The 21,617-nt window shown below is 37.7% G+C and overlaps 1 protein-coding gene across 2 annotated transcripts in view; it reads left to right on the forward strand.

Annotated features, from left to right (window-relative positions):
- The first annotated feature begins 3,174 nt into the window (after nt 1-3,174).
- The window catches only part of LOC110448957 (protein crumbs-like), a 106,315-nt gene continuing 87,872 nt past the window's right edge, over nt 3,175-21,617 (forward strand). Inside the window, exon 1 of one of the 2 annotated variants that reach the window (XM_021495476.1) lies at nt 3,175-3,394. In XM_021495476.1, the coding sequence (XP_021351151.1) occupies nt 3,331-3,394 (64 nt within the window). In that variant the 5' untranslated portion in view covers nt 3,175-3,330. The remainder of the gene's footprint in view (nt 3,395-21,617) is intronic. The other variant, XM_021495477.1, reaches the window with a different exon arrangement.

Raw genomic sequence — 21,617 nt, forward strand, 5'->3', positions numbered from 1 at the left:
TATTATCACCCCACCTCCTTCCCATCAATCCAAACGAAGCAAGTAACAATATTATCACCCCACCTCCTTCACATCATACCAAAATGGAGTAAGTAACAATATTATCACCCCACCTCCTTCCCATCAATCCAAACGAAGCAAGTAATAATATTATCACCCCACCTCCTTCCCATCATACCAAAATGGAGTAAGTAACAATATTATCACCCCACCTCCTCACATCATACCAAAATGGAGCAAGTAACAATATTATCACCCCACCTCCTTCCCATTATAACAAAATGGAGCAAGTAACAATATTATCTCCCAACCTCCTTCACATCATACCAAAATGGAGTAAGTAACAATATCATCACCCCACCTCCATCACATCATACCAAACGAAGCATGTAACAATATTATCATCCCACCTCCTTCCCATCATACCAAAATGGAGCAAGTAACAATATTATCACCCAACCTCCTTCACATCATACCAAAATGGGGTAAGTAACAATATCATCACCCCACCTCCTTCACATCATACCAGACGAAGCAAGTAACAATATTATCACCCCTCCTCCTTCCCATCATACCAAAATGGAGCAAGCAACAAGATTATCACCCCACCTCCTTCACATCATCCCAAAATGGAGTAAGTAACAATATTATCACCCCACATCCTTCACATCATACCAAAATGGAGTAAGTAACAAGATTATCACCCCACCTCCTCACATCATACCAATATGGAGCAAGTAACAATATTATCACCCCTCCTCCTTCCCATCATACCAAAATGGAGAAAGTAACAATATCATCACCCCACCTCCTTCCCATCATACCAAAATGGAGCAAGTAACAATATTATCACCCCACCTCCTTCATATCATACCAAAATGGAGTAAGTAACAATATCATCACCCCGCCTCCATCACATCATACCAAACGAAGCATGTAACAATATTATCATCCCACCTCCTTCCCATCATACCAAAATGGAGTAAGTAACAATATTATCACCCCACCTCCTTCCCATTATAACAAAATGGAGCAAGTAACAATATTATCACCCCACCTCCTTTCCATTATAACAAAATGGTGCAAGTAACAATATTATCTCCCAACCTCCTTCACATCATACCAAAATGGGGTAAGTAACAATATCATCACCCCACCTCCTTCCCATCATACCAAAATGGATCAAGTAACAATATCATCACATACCAAAATGGACTAAGTAACAATATTATCACCCCACCTCCTTCACATCATACCGAAATGGAGTAAGTAACAAGATTATCACCCCACCTCCTTCACATCCTACCAAAATGGAGTAAGTAACAAGACTATCCCCCCACCTCCTTCACATCATACCAAAATGGACTAAGTAACAATATTATCACCCCACCTCCTTCATATCATACCAAAATGGAGTAAGTAACAAGACTATCACCACACCTCCTTCACATCATACCAAAATGGAGTAAGCAACACCCATCCCATTAGGTCTAGGTAGTAGGTGAGCCGGACACAGCTTATCTTCTTTCATTGCCTTAAATTTCTTAAGATTTTTTTATAGAAACATAGGACTGTAAACAATTTCATGTATTTATATTATTGGTGTGTTAATGTGGTGTGCATGTGGAACGGTTATCACGAAAACTATTTCCTGACACGGTGACGTTTCCGTGTGGACCTGGTGAACAAAATGACGTGTTCTACCTTATTCACCAAACAAAAGTGGATACCAACAGTTCCCAGGTGTGTTACAACACTCAAAGATGACAATCGATTTAAACACGCTAACATGTAATGTTCAAAGAATAGGCATTTGCTTCGAGCGTCGTTTTTCAAGAACCCCCAAAAAGCCTAGTCCCCTTTTAGTCGACATTTCGTTCCGAGCCTGTCCAAAAATGCCTATTGCCCCGTTTCATGTGTTTTTGTTTTTTGGGAACATGATGTAGACTAAGATCCGCGCCTGATTTGTGAACGTAAAATGAAGAATATCTCCGGTATCCGTATCGCGTGGAAAAAAAGGCGTGTGAAAAAGGTTACAGACATATTAGTCACAATAACAAGGAGCTTTCTTAAAAGTCCTGTTTTAATGCGTTAACGTCAAATAATACTTTACAGATGTTGTTTTTAGTGGGTTTAAACCAAGACTTGGAGACGTGGTCATAGACAATTATGTACATATATTAGAACAATTTTAGTTAACATTCCACATGCACCATGATGCCTTAAAAGTGCCAGAAGCTTTGATGTTTATGAGGAAAGACTTGCTATATACGTCATACCTGCAGGTTAATTATATTCTGAAGATCTGGATTACAGATTTATTTTGAATTATAATGATTAATTATAAAACTTGATAAGAATTAAAAAAACATTTCATAGTTATTCATGACTCTAAAAATTAGATTACGTATATATGTTTATAAATTACCAAATTCCTGTTATGAAATATGACTGTCTGTGTACCGTTGATTAGCTAGCTATTTCGACGACAGAGAAATGTACAACATTACAATTACGGACCGAAAAATGTACAATGTTACAAGTGTAGCATCAGCTAGCCATGTCTTTGACGGAAATTAGCTACCATGTCTACGACAGAAAAGTGTAGCATCAGCTAGCTATGTCTACGACAGAAAAAGGAACAAGATTACAAGGACGGGAAAATGAGCTAGCCATTTCTACGACAGAAACCTGTATAATCCGGACACCATTCAGACAAATATTTTCATTCCAAATGAAAAGGTCTTTATACTACATTGGTTGTACAAATAATAGTTATACAGGTTCCGGATTATAAGGGTTTCGACATGATAGTCATACAATGCACTTGAAACAAATACCCACGGTTTAACATTTCTGCATGATTTAGCGGCACCTGATATGTGTGTGTATATATATATATACACCAAAGTGAAATGATTTCTGCGTTAGAAATCGACCCAGCTGTAAAATAAAACATCTACCCGTTACCATATTTTGGTAACAGGTAGGTGCTTTTATGCGAGTTGTTTCCCTTGCATAAATTAATACACACATCTGTTTCACAGGTAAACAAAACGAAAAATATAGCCAAGCACAGTATAATGTGTCGGAATTTGGAGGAAGATTAGAACCAAAATAAGGAATATATTATAACAGATATAGTTAGGAAATAATGGCACTAAAATAGGGTAAGACCAACGTCTATAGTCAACCTGCAACTCGGGTCACGTGGTTTGTGACAAGGGCCATTCACACGGTGTTAGTTTACATGTGTGGCTGTAGTACTAGTACATGTGTGGTGTTTTATTGTGAATTCCACGATGACAAGGGACATTAGCAGACTGTAAAATGAACGACAGACGGGACGCACGGCCGAGGGCATCGCCCCTTGTACCCTGGGGCACGTGCACAGGTAGGTACTCTCGGGGGACGGGCGGGTTCAGAAATGTCTAGGTGTATACGTAGTGACCCGTTTGTGTGCTTGACCAATTATACAAGCCCATGGCGGCGCCCCGATACACCACATACCTCCCTGTTTTCATAGATTCTAAGGACTAAACTTTAATGGAAATGTTATAAGTTATCTTTTAAAACTCGTCTCATAACAGACTGTCATGCTCCAGCTTCTTGACAGATTAACAATGCCTCAAAACTGATAGGTATGCAGGTAAAAACATATACAGGTGAGTTTGTTGACAATTTGTGTCAATGGAATTCCCAGTATACCTGTATCACCTGTTTGAGATTGACAGCTTTCTCGTTATCACCAGTCTTATAAAATGTCAATTTGCAATTAACAGAAGACATTTTTATGTCATTAACATTTATATGTCCATGTATATTGTCCCACGCAATTATCAGCACACCTGTATAGGATGCATAGGGCTCTATGTATACACTGTACCTTATCGTAGGTATTTACCTGTACTATATAAATCAAACAGTAATCTAGGGTGGATGTGTCATCTCAGATTTGTACACCAAATTCTTTCATTATGATCCACACGATGTCTGTTTAATTGACACAGATTTTTTTCTCTGCATGCAATCTTAATTTCGTAAATACAACAAAAAGATGATAATAGCTACCTATTTATAGCTGTTTTTTAATGTAACAAAGGAATAGAAATTTCTAACTTAATTTTTGATGTCCCCTTCATATGTTATTACATATATACTTGTAGGAATGTGTCTGGTGTCAACATGAACAGCATTGTATAGCCTGTAGCAATATGTGTAGGTGCTTTTGTGATACTGATAGGGTTATATAATAGATACTGAACACTTTGGAGATGTAATGTTATGCTGTAATAACATAAGAGTAAATCTTATTACCAAACGGTCTATTTTGCTCACCTGCCCTAAAAACAAGTGTTTTTGGTCCATCTACTTTTTCGTACTGCCATACTGCTTACTCTTAGTAATTTCGAAAGTCCTAGATAATAACATGGAAAATGGTTTGGAATCCTTCCTATGACCATATGAAAGATTGCTGGACATGAATAGTCAAATTCATTTATGCTACCAGGATTGGCTCTTGGTCCAGACCCCACCTCTGGGGACTTATATATATAATTAGGTCTAATGGTCAAGATCCACTCTCCAAAACTGTATATATGCATGAACATCCTTCCTATGACCATATGAAAAATTGCTGGACTTGAATAGTCAAATTAATTTATGCTACCAGGATTGGCTCTTGGTCCAGACCCCACCTCTGGGGACTTATGTTATATAATTAGGTCTAATGGTCAAGATCCACTCTTCAAAACTGTATATGCATGTACAGCTGCTTGGCATAAAGAAATTGACACAATTTAAGCCTGCAATCAGAATTCATGTCCAACGGATGAATGTATCCTTTTTCTTGAGAACTTAATTCTTGAGTCATTGCATGGAAACAGTTGAGATCCTAACCCTATAACTGTACTGATTCCCATTCCTCTTCTTAGTATGATGAAACGAACATTAAACACATGCATGCTACATATGAAGAATGAGATGCAGTGATATTGGTTCCAAGGTGTGGTCCCACCCCTGGGAACTCAGTCCCTTGGTCAGAACAAGGAAACAGTTGAGATCTAAACCCTTCAACCATATACAATCTCTAGGCATGAACAGATAAATAGCCCACGCCCATCCTTGGGAAGTTATTCTATATAGTAGATCATAGCATGAAAACTATCAAGATCCCCAGCCCATACAATGTTTTGGCATGAAGAGACAAATACAATAACACTGACAGGATTTGGTCTTCATGCAGGTTTCTACCTTAAAGCAATGTACACACATATATATATAAGATATAGGTATCTCAACCTAACTTAATGTGTATTCATCCCTTGCTCTTTAGAGCTGGAAATCATTGGTTTTATAAAGAAAGAGTAATAGCTCCCTTCGGGGCAGGTTCAGATAACAAAAGAAACAGATGAGCATTACAGGCCCATTGTGCCTCATGCTTTTCTTGTAGGTATATAGACCAGTCGTGCTGTCAAAATAGAAATGGATTGCATGTTCATTCTTGATTTTATTGTCTCTCGGTTGATTAGTATGATGTGCAAGTGGGTGTTGTCCATTCCTTACTGTGGTGACAGAGATTGTATGTATAGCAAGGATATCTACGTATTATGTATAAAGTTTTAGGGGAGTACCCAACCAGGAAAGAGATGGTCACAAAAGAGGCATAATTTTCACATTATTAAACCAAGGAAATGTTTTTAGGTCTCATATAACTAGAGGGGTTGCTTATAGGAACTCTGTTGTACATATATCATTGGATTTTATTACTCATTAATATTGAATAACATCAGGCATAGCTGACACCTCTTGTTACGCCAGATAAGTTATGAGTTGATTTGATGTTTTACAGGAAACTTTTGCACTATATAAAAGTGAAAATATGCATGCAATATTGCCAGCTGTACTGATAATACTGAATACAGAATTGACATGAATGACTAAATATAGAAGTATGACTGATTCAGTTTTACAAGGTGTAGAACATATGACTAAATATAGAAGTATGACATTGACTGATTCAGTTTTACAAGGTGTAGAACATATGACTAAATATAGAAGTATGACTGATTCAGTTTTACAAGGTGTAGAACATATAACTAGATATAGATGTATGATTCGATTCAGTTTTACATGGTGTAGAACATATCTGATTAGTCAAGTTAATAACTTCGATATGTTCACTAAAATGTTGCTGAAACAACGAGATTTAAAAATATGAAGAGCACTGCTTAAATAATGGTGTAAATTAAATACCATGAAATGAGAAAGACATTTACCGTAAATAACAACATGAAATTCGAACAGATTTTATAACTTATCTCAATATCCTAACAATGGCATGCCTTGGTGATAATGCGTATCACTGTACACATGATGACCTCATTTACAGGGCTGGGTGTAAGATAAGCTATCTGATACGATGCCAGTCAAATATTTCTATTTATGGTAAATTGTAAATGTTCCAAGATCTATGCTAACATTGCTGCAAATAAATATGTCAGGAATTTGTCAGAAGTATATGATGTGTGAATTATTTCAAATGATGCTAGGGCTTTGGAAGTACCTGTTAAACTTACAGTTTGTAAGCTTAATCCTGAAGATTTTTTAACTATCTATATTTACATGTAAAAGCTGTACGTAGTGTATTCAGCATCATTACAAGATGTCTTGGCTTGTTACCTTTAAATGTAGTAATGGACATGAAAATCAATTATAAATTTATTATTGGAACAATTTGTTTGAGGAAAGAAACTTTTTCTAAAATAACATGTACCGGTACTACTAATTATAATCATTAATCTGTTAATAATCCCATAAGTGCATGCACTGATATTCAATGATAAATTGTTTTTCGATGTTTTATCATGTGTCCGCCAGATCGAGTTAATTGAATCAGTTTGAAGTGTACTCTTTTCATGTAGGTCTGTACAGTGAATTGTGTACATGATTATAAAATTTACTGATGCATTATCGTATATTATACACCCACAATTTGGCCTGAGAATGTTATAATTATCTTAAGACCTTAATTAAAAAAATATTTGCCATAAGTCAACTGACTTCCAAAACTCACCCTACCCTAACAGTTATATTGACAATTTTCTTTCACAATTATTTAATGACTGAAATTTGTTTTTTAATATATATGAATAAAATAATTTCAAATAATTGTTATAAATGATATATGCATCTAGAAATGCCACATAAGACAAATAAATGTAAGAGAATATTTTGAACATGCATCACATTTAATTTTATAAAATATTTCACCCTCACACTTTAGAATCATCTGTTTTGCAGGTTGAACTTTCAGAAAATGTTATTGAAAATTTGTATTACATCCTGTTTCTTAAGTTCATTTCAGAAAAATCATAATACTGTTTGAAACAAATATGATTTTAGCTATCTGAACAGTAGCTTTAATCACATTTATGTGTCAAAAGCCATTTAGTACAATTTACTGATGTACAATGTATTTCATAGGAAAACAGAATTAGAGCACAATTTTAATACAACCAATCCAGAATATGTAAGGTAACATTATTTTGATTGAAGTATTGTAAAGCGTAGCAGATCAACCCTACCTAGAGGACATTTACTGTACTGAGATATATACTAAGTGCCTCAGAGGAATTTACAATTGATTTGTTATGTTGGGTCAAGCAGTCATTATAATTAGGAACATACATGTATATATATATACAAAATCTTAAATTGAAAAAAACACCAAAATGGCAACCTTGTGACAAGAGGTTCTAATTTTGTATTCTATTCAACATTTTTGCTTCATTAAATTTCCTATATGTCGGAAGTATTCCAATTATGTATCTCCTGACAGTTATTGTGTACAGCTCACTAAAGCTTGTTAACACCTCCTCGGTGACATAAGATACTTCAAAATCCTTGTAACTTGTTCACTTATTACCAGTATAATTTTCAAGAGTATTAATTATTTAAAAAACTGAATTTGAATCTATACATTGAAAATGTTAATATACAGGTTTATAGTAATGTATTACAGACTTTAAAATTGAAATATAAATCAGATTTACTTAAGCTTTAAATATATTTGTGTACAATTTTTTCATAAGAAACCCATTGATTGTTAAGGCTATAAGCTTTACCTTGTATCAAAGAAGACAAAGAATGTGATACATTTACATCACAATTACATGTACACCTGACAAGGGTAGGACGCCCGAGGTAGTGGTGTGTGGAATTTGGACATAGCTGTAGTAACTGATATCAATAGGGAACAAGTGTATGCCTGTACAACACTGGATCACTGTGGTTTTAGAGGTGTCCAGCTGCTAAATAGGGCTTCATTGTACAAAAGATAACAAAGGTTTTTGATAAGGAATGATGATGTCATTTATATGGTGAACACCAGAACACTTATTTACTAGAAACTGTCTATTATAGTGGAAACTTGTTCCCTTATTTACTACGGGATGTCTGTTCTGATGGAGGCTGATGTTGTCATTGCCAGTAGCTTGGATGATGTGTTTGTGATCTGGATGGAATTGTGAAATTTATTGCTCTAAAGAATGTTTTGCTGAAAGTTTAATTATTCAACAGATGTGTGTAAAGATCCTATTGTGGTTATATATACTAGGTAGTGTTTAGATCATACATATAGATAACATAGTCTTAGTCACAACAGTGGATCACTGTGGTTTTAGAGGTGTTCAGCTGCTAAATAGGGCTTCATTGTACAAAAGATAACAAAAGTTTTTGATAAGGAATGATGATGTCATTTATATGGTGAACACCAGAACACTTATTTACTAGAAACTGTCTATTATAGTGGAAACTTGTTCCCTTATTTACTACTGGATGTCTGTTCTGATGGAGGCTGATGTTGTCATTGCCAGTAGCTTGGATGATGTGTTTGTGATCCAGATGGAATTGTGAAATTTATTGCTCTAAAGAATGTTTTGCTGAAAGTTTAATTATTCAACAGATGTGTGTAAAGATCCTATTGTGGTTATATATACTAGGTAGTGTTTAGATCATACATATAGATAACATAGTCTTAGTCACAACAACACTAGGTAGGGTTTAGATCATAAATAGATAACATGGTCTTAGTCACAACAACACTAGGTAGTGTTTAGATCATACATATAGATAACATGGTCTTAGTCACAACAACACTAGGTAGGGTTTAGATCATACATATAGATAACATGGTCTTAGTCACAACAACACTAGGAAGGGTTTAGATCATACATATAGATAACATAGTCTTAGTCACAACAACACTAGGTAGGGTTTAGATCATACATATAGATAACATGGTCTGAGTCACAACAACACTAGGTAGGGTTTAGATCATACATATAGAATGGTCTTAGTCACAACAACACTAGGTAGGGTTTAGATCATAAATAGATAACATCGTCTAAGTCACAACAACACTAGGTAGGGTTTAGATCATAAATAGATAATGTGATCTTAATCACATTAGTCAGAGTAAATAGATAATGTGATATTAGTCACATTAGTAAGAGTAAATAGATAACATGATCTTAGTCACATTAGTCAGAGTTAATAGATAATGTGATCTTAGTCATATTAGTCAAATAGATAATGTGATCTTAGTCACATTAGTCAGAGTTAATAGATAACGTGATCTTAGTCACATCAACATTCAAGGTAGGGTACCGGTTTAGAGCATAGATAGATAATGTGATCTTAGTCCCATCAACATTCAACGTAGGGTTTATACCATACATATAGCTAATGTGATCTTAGTCACATTAATCAGAGTAAATAAATAATGTGATCTTAGTCACATTAGTCAGAGTTAATAGATAACATGATCTTAGTACCATCAACATTCAAAGTAGGGTCTAGATCATAAATAAATAATGTGATCTAGTCCCATCAACATTCAACATAGCGTTTAGACCATAAATAGATAACGTGATCTTAGTCACATTAGTCAGGATAAATAGATGTGGTAGGTTAAGTCACATCAATCGGGTAAATATATGTGATAGGTTTAGTCACATCATTCAGGGTAAATAGAATTGGTGGTTTTAGTCACATCAGTCAGGGGATATAGATGTGATGATAGGTTCAGTCACATCAGTCAGGGTGAATATATGTGATAGGTTTAGTCACATCATTCCGGGTAAATAGAATTGGTGGTTTTAGTCACATCAGTCAGGGGATATAGATGTGATGATAGGTTCAGTCACATCAGTCAGGGTGAATATATGTGATAGGTTTAGTCACATCATTCAGGGTAAATAGAATTGGTGGTTTTAGTCACATCAGTCAGGGTATATAGATGTGATGATAGGTTCAGTCACATCAGTCAGGGTGAATATATGTGATAGGTTTAGTCACATCATTCCGGGTAAATAGAATTGGTGGTTTTAGTCACATCAGTCAAGGTAAATAGATGTGATATTTAAATAACATCAGTCAAGGTAAATAGATGTGTTGGATTTAGTTACATCAGGGTAAATTGATATTTAATATGTTGATATACAGGTTATCTCAACCTGTAATCAGTCACAGGTGAGAAGGTAAGATAATTAACTAGCATATAGCCTGGTGTAGAATGAATAGTGGGATAGAAAATAATGCTATAACCAGACATGGTGGTGAGGAGGTTATCAATAAGTAAATAGGATACATATAGGTAAATATCTATAAAGTGGTTCTGTTGATGTCACAGTAATTAATTACTTGACAGGATATACATGTATACCTATATCCTACCCTCATGCTGTGAGGTTATAACATTTCCATGTATACAGGTAGCTATCTCTATACTGGTGTAGTATAGACAGTGTACAAGGTAGATACCTACAGGTAGCTATCTCTATACTGGTGTAGTGTAGACGGTGTACAAGGTAGATACCTACAGGTAGCTATCTCTATACTGGTGTAGTGTAGACAGTGTACAAGGTAGATACCTACAGGTAGCTATCTCTATACTGGTGTAGTGTAGACAGTGTACAAGGTAGATACCTACAGGTAGCTATCTCTATACTGGTGTAGTGTAGACAGTGTACAAGGTAGATACCTACAGGTAGCTATCTCTATACTGGTGTAGTGTAGACAGTGTACAAGGTAGATACCTACAGGTAGCTATCTCTATACTGGTGTAGTGTAGACAGTGTACAAGGTAGATACCTACAGGTAGCTATCTCTATACTGGTGTAGTGTAGACAGTGTACAAGGTAGATACCTACAGGTAGCTATCTCTATACTGGTGTAGTGTAGACAGTGTACAAGGTAGATACCTACAGGTAGCTATCTCTATACTGGTGTAGTGTAGACAGTGTACAAGGTAGATACCTACAGGTAGCTATCTCTATACTGGTGTAGTGTAGACAGTGTACAAGGTAGATACCTACAGGTAGCTATCTCTATACTGGTGTAGTGTAGACAGTGTACAAGGTAGATACCTACAGGTAGCTATCTCTATACTGGTGTAGTGTAGACAGTGTACAAGGTAGATACCTACAGGTAGCTATCTCTATACTGGTGTAGTGTAGACAGTGTACAAGGTAGATACCTACAGGTAGCTATCTCTATACTGGTGTAGTGTAGACAGTGTACAAGGTAGATACCTACAGGTAGCTATCTCTATACTGGTGTAGTGTAGACAGTGTACAAGGTAGATACCTACAGGTAGCTATCTCTATACTGGTGTAGTGTAGACAGTGTACAAGGTAGATACCTACAGGTAGCTATCTCTATACTGGTGTAGTGTAGACAGTGTACAAGGTAGATACCTACAGGTAGCTATCTCTATACTGGTGTAGTGTAGACAGTGTACAAGGTAGATACCTACAGGTAGCTATCTCTATACTGGTGTAGTGTAGACAGTGTACAAGGTAGATACCTACAGGTAGCTATCTCTATACTGGTGTAGTGTAGACAGTGTACAAGGTAGATACCTACAGGTAGCTATCTCTATACTGGTGTAGTGTAGACAGTGTACAAGGTAGATACCTACAGGTAGCTATCTCTATACTGGTGTAGTGTAGACAGTGTACAAGGTAGATACCTACAGGTAGCTATCTCTATACTGGTGTAGTGTAGACAGTGTACAAGGTAGATACCTACAGGTAGCTATCTCTATACTGGTGTAGTGTAGACAGTGTACAAGGTAGATACCTACAGGTAGCTATCTCTATACTGGTGTAGTGTAGACAGTGTACAAGGTAGATACCTACAGGTAGCTATCTCTATACTGGTGTAGTGTAGACAGTGTACAAGGTAGATACCTACAGGTAGCTATCTCTATACTGGTGTAGTGTAGACAGTGTACAAGGTAGATACCTACAGGTAGCTATCTCTATACTGGTGTAGTGTAGACAGTGTACAAGGTAGATACCTACAGGTAGCTATCTCTATACTGGTGTAGTGTAGACAGTGTACAAGGTAGATACCTACAGGTAGCTATCTCTATACTGGTGTAGTGTAGACAGTGTACAAGGTAGATACCTACAGGTAGCTATCTCTATACTGGTGTAGTGTAGACAGTGTACAAGGTAGATACCTACAGGTAGCTATCTCTATACTGGTGTAGTGTAGACAGTGTACAAGGTAGATACCTACAGGTAGCTATCTCTATACTGGTGTAGTGTAGACAGTGTACAAGGTAGATACCTACAGGTAGCTATCTCTATACTGGTGTAGTGTAGACAGTGTACAAGGTAGATACCTACAGGTAGCTATCTCTATACTGGTGTAGTGTAGACAGTGTACAAGGTAGATACCTACAGGTAGCTATCTCTATACTGGTGTAGTGTAGACAGTGTACAAGGTAGATACCTACAGGTAGCTATCTCTATACTGGTGTAGTGTAGACAGTGTACAAGGTAGATACCTACAGGTAGCTATCTCTATACTGGTGTAGTGTAGACAGTGTACAAGGTAGATACCTACAGGTAGCTATCTCTATACTGGTGTAGTGTAGACAGTGTACAAGGTAGATACCTACAGGTAGCTATCTCTATACTGGTGTAGTGTAGACAGTGTACAAGGTAGATACCTACAGGTAGCTATCTCTATACTGGTGTAGTGTAGACAGTGTACAAGGTAGATACCTACAGGTAGCTATCTCTATACTGGTGTAGTGTAGACAGTGTACAAGGTAGATACCTACAGGTAGCTATCTCTATACTGGTGTAGTGTAGACAGTGTACAAGGTAGATACCTACAGGTAGCTATCTCTATACTGGTGTAGTGTAGACAGTGTACAAGGTAGATACCTACAGGTAGCTATCTCTATACTGGTGTAGTGTAGACAGTGTACAAGGTAGATACCTACAGGTAGCTATCTCTATACTGGTGTAGTGTAGACAGTGTACAAGGTAGATACCTACAGGTAGCTATCTCTATACTGGTGTAGTGTAGACAGTGTACAAGGTAGATACCTACAGGTAGCTATCTCTATACTGGTGTAGTGTAGACAGTGTACAAGGTAGATACCTACAGGTAGCTATCTCTATACTGGTGTAGTGTAGACAGTGTACAAGGTAGATACCTACAGGTAGCTATCTCTATACTGGTGTAGTGTAGACAGTGTACAAGGTAGATACCTACAGGTAGCTATCTCTATACTGGTGTAGTGTAGACAGTGTACAAGGTAGATACCTACAGGTAGCTATCTCTATACTGGTGTAGTGTAGACAGTGTACAAGGTAGATACCTACAGGTAGCTATCTCTATACTGGTGTAGTATAGACAGTGTACAAGGTAGATACCTACAGTTAGCTATCTCTATACTGGTGTAGTATAGACAGTGTACAAGGTAGATACCTACAGGTAGCTATCTCTATACTGGTGTAGTGTAGACAGTGTACAAGGTAGATACCTACAGGTAGCCATCTGTATTGATTATTTTCCTAGGTGTTTACAACATCATTTACAAATATCAATAATTGGTTAAGATTAAAGTTAGGAGATCCTCGGTAACAAATTGAAATATTATTTATTCATAGTGCATTCTTCTGAGACTGATCCTACTGTATAGAAAATAGATGTTATTTACATACATACATTGTATCACACATAATTTCAGACTGAAATTCACAAGGTTTCAATGACAACATGGTATTTTCTCCCTACCTGTGATATAAAGCTGAGATTCTAATAAAAACAACGTTATGTATAATTACATCCTTTCACTATAGATGCAATGTCTCTATCTGCTTTGGCGCCAACGGAGGGCTAGAAATTTAAGCAAATCAGTGATATTACTTCGGATTATATATAAGCAGCACAAAAGTTAAGACACTCTGTAAAATTTGCAAATTAAATTATTATCTGTTTGATTTTTGAAAACCACTGGTTGATTCCCTTCATGAAAAGATGTCATTAGTTGTATATAACTTAAAGATATGTTCTAGATTATTTGAAATGAAATTGGATATTTCATATACTTGTACCCTTGTCAGATGTGACATTGCCAACAAGCTACCTGTACAGGTAAAGAGCTATGTTTTATCAGGAAGAATGAGGCTATTGTTTGTAGGTTACAGATAAGGTATCAGCTCCCCATCCTGTAGAGGTGACACATTTTGTGGAGAGATGTGGTGTATCACCTTAAATAGACTGATTATATATAGTATCGCGTCACAGGGTAATCTACAAAGTAGGGTCTATTAACATCCTACAGTTCAGGGCTTGCGTGATTGTTTTGAGACATTGTCTAGATCTATGTACCAGTATGTAAAGGAACTCTGTCTATGACACCAATTTTTTTTTAAAGGAAACCTGTCGATTAAATGAATCTCGATCAATATAAAAGAAAAAAGGTTGTCTAAGAGTTAAACAAAATCTTTTCATCAAAAGATTTGGAAAAAATAAGTAAACCCAGACTGTAAGATCTAGGAAAGATGTAAGTTGACCAGTCCTTGGTCAGCTGTGTATCACCAGAGATTTTAAAGTGCCTCTTCAACTACGAACAGCTCAATAAATTGCTGACGGATCAGGTTTATGTACTTTTAAAGAAAAGCATGGAGAAACTTCCAATTCAGATGTTGCCATGGTGTTGACCTGGCAGTTTGAATGTTGACCTCACAGTTGGATGTTGACCTTACATTTCAAATGTTGACATGACATTTCAGATGTTGCCATGGTGTTCAGACCTGGCAGTTGGGATGTTGACCTCACAGTTTGAAGTTAACCTTACAGTTCAGAGGTTGACATGACAATTGCGATGTTATCTTGACATTTCAGATTTTAACTTGATCTTGATCATGACCTTACAGTTCTGATGTTGACCTCACAGTTCTGACGTTAACCTTACAGGTCTGACGTTGACCTTGTACTGTAGTTCTGAAGTTGACATTGTACTGCAGTTCTGACGTTGACCTTACAGTTCTGATGTTGACCTTACAGTTCTGATGTTAACCTTACAGTTCTGACATTGACCTTGTACTGTAGTTCTGAAGTTGACATTGTACTGTAGTTCTGACGTTGACCTTATACTACAGTTCTGATGTTGACCTTACAGTTCTGATGTTGACCTTACAGTTCTGACGTTGACATTGTACTGTAGTTCTGACGTTGACCTTGTACTGTAGGTCTGACGTTGTCCTTGTACTGTAGTTCTGCCTTTGACCCTGCAGTTCTGATGTTGACCTTACAGTTCTAATGTTGACCTTATAGTTCTGATGTTGACCTTACAGTTCTGATGTTGACCTTACAAATCTGATGTTGACCTTACAGTTCTGACATTGACCTTGTACTGTAGTTCTGAAGTTGACCTTGTACTGTAGTTCTGATGTTGACCGTACAGTTCTGACGTTGACCTTGTACTGTAGTTCTGATATTGACCTTACTGTTCTAATGTTGACCTTACAGTTGACATTGTACTGTAGTTCTGAAGTTGACATTGTACTGTAGTTCTGACGTTGACCTTGTACTGTAGTTCTGATATTGACCTTACAGTTCTGATGTTGACCTTACAGTTCTGATGTTGACCTTACAGTTCTGACATTGACCTTGTACTGTAGTTCTGAAGTTGACATTGTACTGTAGTTCTGACATTGACTTTACAGTTCTGCCTTTGACCCTACAGTTCTGATGTTGACCTTACAGTTCTGATGTTGAAATTACAGTTCTGATGTTGACCTTACAGTTCTAATGTTGACCTTACAGTTCTGATGTTGACCTTACAGTTCTGATGTTGACCTGACATTGACCTTGTACTGTAGTTCTGACATTGACCTTACAGTTCTGATGTTGACCTTACAGTTCTAATGTTGACCTCACAGTTCTGATGTTGACCTTACAGTTCTAATGTTGACCTTACAGCTCTGACATTGACCTTGTACTGTAGTTCTGAAGTTGACATTGTACTGTAGTTCTGACGTTGACCTTGTACTGTAGTTCTGACGTTGACCTTGTACTGTAGTTCTGCCTTTGACCCTATAGTTCTGATGTTGAACTTACAGTTCTGATGTTGACCTTACAGTTCTAATGTTGACCTTACAGCTCTGACATTGACCTTGTACTGTAGTTCTGAAGTTGACAATGTACTGTAGTTCTGACGTTGACCTTGTACTGTAGTTCTGACGTTGACCTTGTACTGTAGTTCTGACTTTGACACTATAGTTCTGATGTTGAACTTACAGTTCTGATGTTGACCTTACAGTTCTAATGTTGACCTTGCAGTTCTGACATTGAACTTGTACTGTAGTTCTGAAGTTGACATTGTACTGTAGTTCTGAAGTTGACCTTGTACTGTAGTTCTGACGTTGACCTTGTACTGTAGTTCTTAACTGGACTGTTTAGATAATGAATCACTAAGCATTTGTTCGGGATGTCTTGTTGCTCATAGCATGGGTTATGGTCTAATTGATAATTTTGTAGCAATAAACATGAAAAATATTAACTGAACCTGTGACCACCTCTTTGAAGGTGTTGTCATCTAGCTACAGACTAAATATACTGATGTACCTTTAGGTTTACAACCAGGGGAACACTACAGACTAAATATACTGATGTACCTTAGGTTTACAACCAGGGGAACACTACAGACTAAATATACTGATGTACCTTTAGGTTTACAACCAGGGGAACACAGTTTATTGAAAAGCTGTGCATCCTCACTCAGGATTGAACCCATAAAAAATGTCGTTAACAAGTCTGAGGTGACTACTCCATATCTAATTATAATGTAGCCAATGCCCTAAAAGTTTTGTTTGGACCATAGTCACCTTAGAGATGCATTATAGTTCTGTAGATGGCATTAATGTGATTATGATAATATCAGGATTTTCAAATTGATCAATAGGAGAAATCATGAATAATTCTTACTATGGGGGATAAGAGACTTTCAAATTGGATCAATAAAGGTGACATAACACATTTATTATCCGGAATATTTAACTGTGCGGGTTAGACCTTTAGCATCAATTTCCTGTATTGTATTGTACAGTTTCTGTATTGTATTGAAGGGTATTTGAGACTTATGTAATGATCCATGCATACCTTTGTTAATAAATCCTACTGCACAATAGCTCTAGTAACACTCAAACACACAAAATGTAGCATCTGCATGTAAATATAACAACAATCGAGCGATGCTGTACGTCTGATGTAAGATTAAAATAAAATGTCTGATTTTGTTCTCTATTACACCAGTTGGCAGACTGATTTTTATTTTACCTATGGTGTTAAACATTAATTTCTAACAAAAACAAAAATAGTGTACAGAAATTTAGGTACTCAATATTTTGATTATAAAATTCTGTAGATGTTTATTCATAGTTGTAGATGGAAGCCCCAAATTTCATTGGCTAAATGTTTGTGTATTAAAACAGTTAATGCATTTCTGGAACTGACTATACTATGATATTTACCTGTAAATGGTGGCCTTATATACAATGACATACCTGACATTCCAGGTGATAAGCCATTGACTATAGATTTGTATATTACAGGTAAGAATCTTACCTGGGATCAAATAAATGGAGTCAAAGATCAATAAAACGGGACCAATAAAGAGGTGGGGCCTGTCAATTAAATAGAGGCCTCGAGCTCCCCAGGGGGGGGGGGGTTTAATGGCAATAGTTACCTAACAGGTGTAATGCTACACATTGTATGTTGGTACACAATTCCCCTTGGGAAATACTCTGCCAGTTGTACCAATTTACTATTGGTTACATTAAGGAGGAATTTTAATTAACATTGAACTATTTCTTATTTCTGTCTGTCCTTACAATTACTATTGTCCTATAGTAGTCTTAACACCCTTGCCCCTATAGCTAAAGGTCAATGAGGGATCTGGTATCCTCCCCTTTTCACCCTCTTCACCTGTATACTATATATACTATATATACCTATAATGGTCCACTGTGGTATCTGATTATCCCCCCTTTACACCCTCTACACCTGTATACTATATATACCTATAATGGTCCAGTGTGGTATCTGATAATCCCCCCTTTACATCCTCTACACCTGTATACTATATATACATATAATGGTCCAGTGTGGTATCTGATTATCCCCCCTTTACATCCTCTACACCTGTATACTATATATACCTATAATGGTCCACTGTGGTATCTGATTATTCCTCTTTTACACCCTCTACACCTGTATACTATATATACCTATAATGGTCCAGTGTGGTATATGATTATCCCCCCTTTACACCCCCTACACCTGTATACTATTATATACCTATAATGTTCCAGTGGGGTATCTGGTGAGCTCCCCTTTATACTCTCTACATCTGTATACTATATATACCTATAATGTTCCAGTGGGGTATCTGGAGAGCTCCCCTTCACACCCCCTACACCTGTATGATATACTAATGTTCCAGTGAGGTATCTGGTGAGCTCCCCTTTACACCCCCTACACCTGTATAATATACTAATGGTCCAGTGGGGTATCTGGTGAGCTCCCCTTTACACCCCCTACACCTGTATAATATACTAATGTTCCAGTGGGGTATCTGGTGAGCTCCCCTTTACACCCTCTACACCTCTATACTATATATACCTATAATGGTCCAGTGTGGTATCTGGTGAGCTCCCCTTTACACCCCCTACACTTGTAAAATATACTAATGGTCCAGTGGGGTGTCTGGTGAGCTCCCCTTTGCACCCCCTACACCTGTATAATATACTAATGGTCCAGTGGGGTATCTGGTGAGCTCCCCTTTACACCCTCTACACCTCTATACTATATATACCTATAATGGTCCAGTGTGGTATCTGGTGAGCTCCCCTTTACACCCCTACACATGTATAATATACTAATGTTCCAGTGGGGTATCTGGTGAGCTCCCCTGTACATCCCCTACACCTGTATAATATACTAATGGTCCAGTGGGGTATCTGGTGAGCTCCCCTTTACACCCCTACACCTGTATAATATACTAATGTTCCAGTGGGGTATCTGGTGATCTCCCCTTCACACCCCCTACTCCTGTATAATATACTAATGGTCAAGTGGGGTATCTGGTGATCTCCCCTTCACACCCCCTACTCCTGTATAATATACTAATGGTCCAGTGGGGTATCTGGTGAGCTCCCCTTTACGCCCCCTACACCTGTATAATATGCTAATGGTCCAGTGGGGTATCTGGTGATCTCCCCTTTACACCCTCTACACCCCTATTCTATATATACCTATAATGTTCCAGTGTGGTATCTGGTGAGCTCCCCTTTACACCCCCTACACCTGTATAATATATTAATGGTCCAGTTGGGTATCTGGTGAGCTCCCCTTTACACCCCCTACACCTGTATAATATGCTAATGGTCCAGTGGGGTATCTGGTGATCTCCCCTTTACACCCCCTACACTTGTATAATATACTAATGTTCCAGTGGGGTATCTGGTGATCTCCCCTTCACACCCCCTACTCCTGTATAATATACTAATGGTCAAGTGGGGTATCTGGTGATCTCCCCTTCACACCCCCTACTCCTGTATAATATACTAATGGTCAAGTGGGGTATCTGGTGATCTCCCCTTCACACCCCCTACTCCTGTACAATATACTAATGGTCCAGTGGGGTATCTGGTGATCTCCCCTTCACACCCCCTACACTTGTATAATATACTAATGGTCCAGTGGGGTATCTGGTGAGCTCCCCTTTACACCCCCTACACCTGTATAATGTACTAATGTTCCAGTGGGGTATCTGGTGAGCTCCCCTTTAAACCCCTACACTTGTATAATATACTAATGGTCCAGTGGGGTATCTGGTGAGCTCCCCTTTACACCTCCTTCGCCTGTATAATATACTAATGTTCCAGTGGGGTATCTGGTGAGATCCCCTTTACACCCCCTACACCTGTATAATGTACTAATGGTCCAGTGGGGTATCTGGTGAGCTCCCCTTTAAACCCCTACACTTGTATAATATCCTAATGGTCCAGTGGGGTATCTGGTGAGCTCCCCTTTACACCTCCTACACTTGTATAATATACTAATGGTCCCGTGGGGTATCTGGTGAGCTCCCCTTTACCCCCCCTACACCTGTATAATGTACTAATGTTCCAGTGGGGTATCTGGTGAGCTCCCCTTTAAACCCCCACACTTGTATAATATACTAATGGTCCAGTGGGGTATCTGGTGAGCTCCCCTTTAAACCCCTACACTTGTATAATATCCTAATGGTCCAGTGGGGTATCTGGTGAGCTCCCCTTTACACCCCCTTCACCTGTATAATATACTAATGTTCCAGTGTGGTATCTGGTGAGCTCCCCTTTACACCTCCTACACTTGTATAATATACTAATGGTCCAGTGTGGTATCTGGTGAGCTTCCCTTTACACCTCCTTCACCTGTATAATGTACTAATGTTCCAGTGGGGTATCTGGTGAGCTCCCCTTTAAACCCCTACACTTGTATAATATACTAATGTTCCAGTGGGGTATCTGGTGAGCTCCCCTTTAAACCCCTACACTTGTATAATATACTAATGTTCCAGTGGGGTATCTGGTGAGCTCCCCTTTACACGTACCCCCTACACTTGTATACTGTATCTAATTTAGCCAGTATGGTATGTAGTTAGACAATTAAGGGATACATGGTTGTGCATATCGTTATGGATGTGTGACCTAATGACCTTGAGATGGACAGGGTGATCATACATTTGTAGGCAGTATGTCACTTAACCTCCTAGTCCTGGATCATCTATAACGGGGACAAGGTGATTAAGCACCATCAATCAAACACGTTTAACATTGAACTACTATGACATATCCCCAACCCTTCACTAAAACAAAAGTGTGTCTAGTGTATAGGACAATCGTTTATGAGTGGAAACATTATCTATACCATTGATACGGTTTTTATAAGTTAACTGCTTAAAACTTTCAATATTATATGATTGTGTATCTATACTGCTCTGAAACACAATTTATAGTGCTATATATCTCACACATGTAAAGAAACGCTGTACACAAATTGATAAACCTTCCTTGGTTCACCAGCATATATAAATGTTATATACCATCATGTATATAAGGAAAAGATTCAATAGCCATTACCGTGTCATGTTCATTACCACCCATTTACACATATGTCACCCTAGACGTTGGGCCAGAATATCTCTGGGATGTCAAGGACATAAAATGGTGGCACTGTGTCTTTGGCAACAGAGAGCT

This window comes from Mizuhopecten yessoensis, unplaced genomic scaffold, assembly GCF_002113885.1.
Source record: "Mizuhopecten yessoensis strain PY_sf001 unplaced genomic scaffold, ASM211388v2 scaffold4403, whole genome shotgun sequence".
NCBI lineage: Eukaryota > Metazoa > Mollusca > Bivalvia > Pectinida > Pectinidae > Mizuhopecten > Mizuhopecten yessoensis.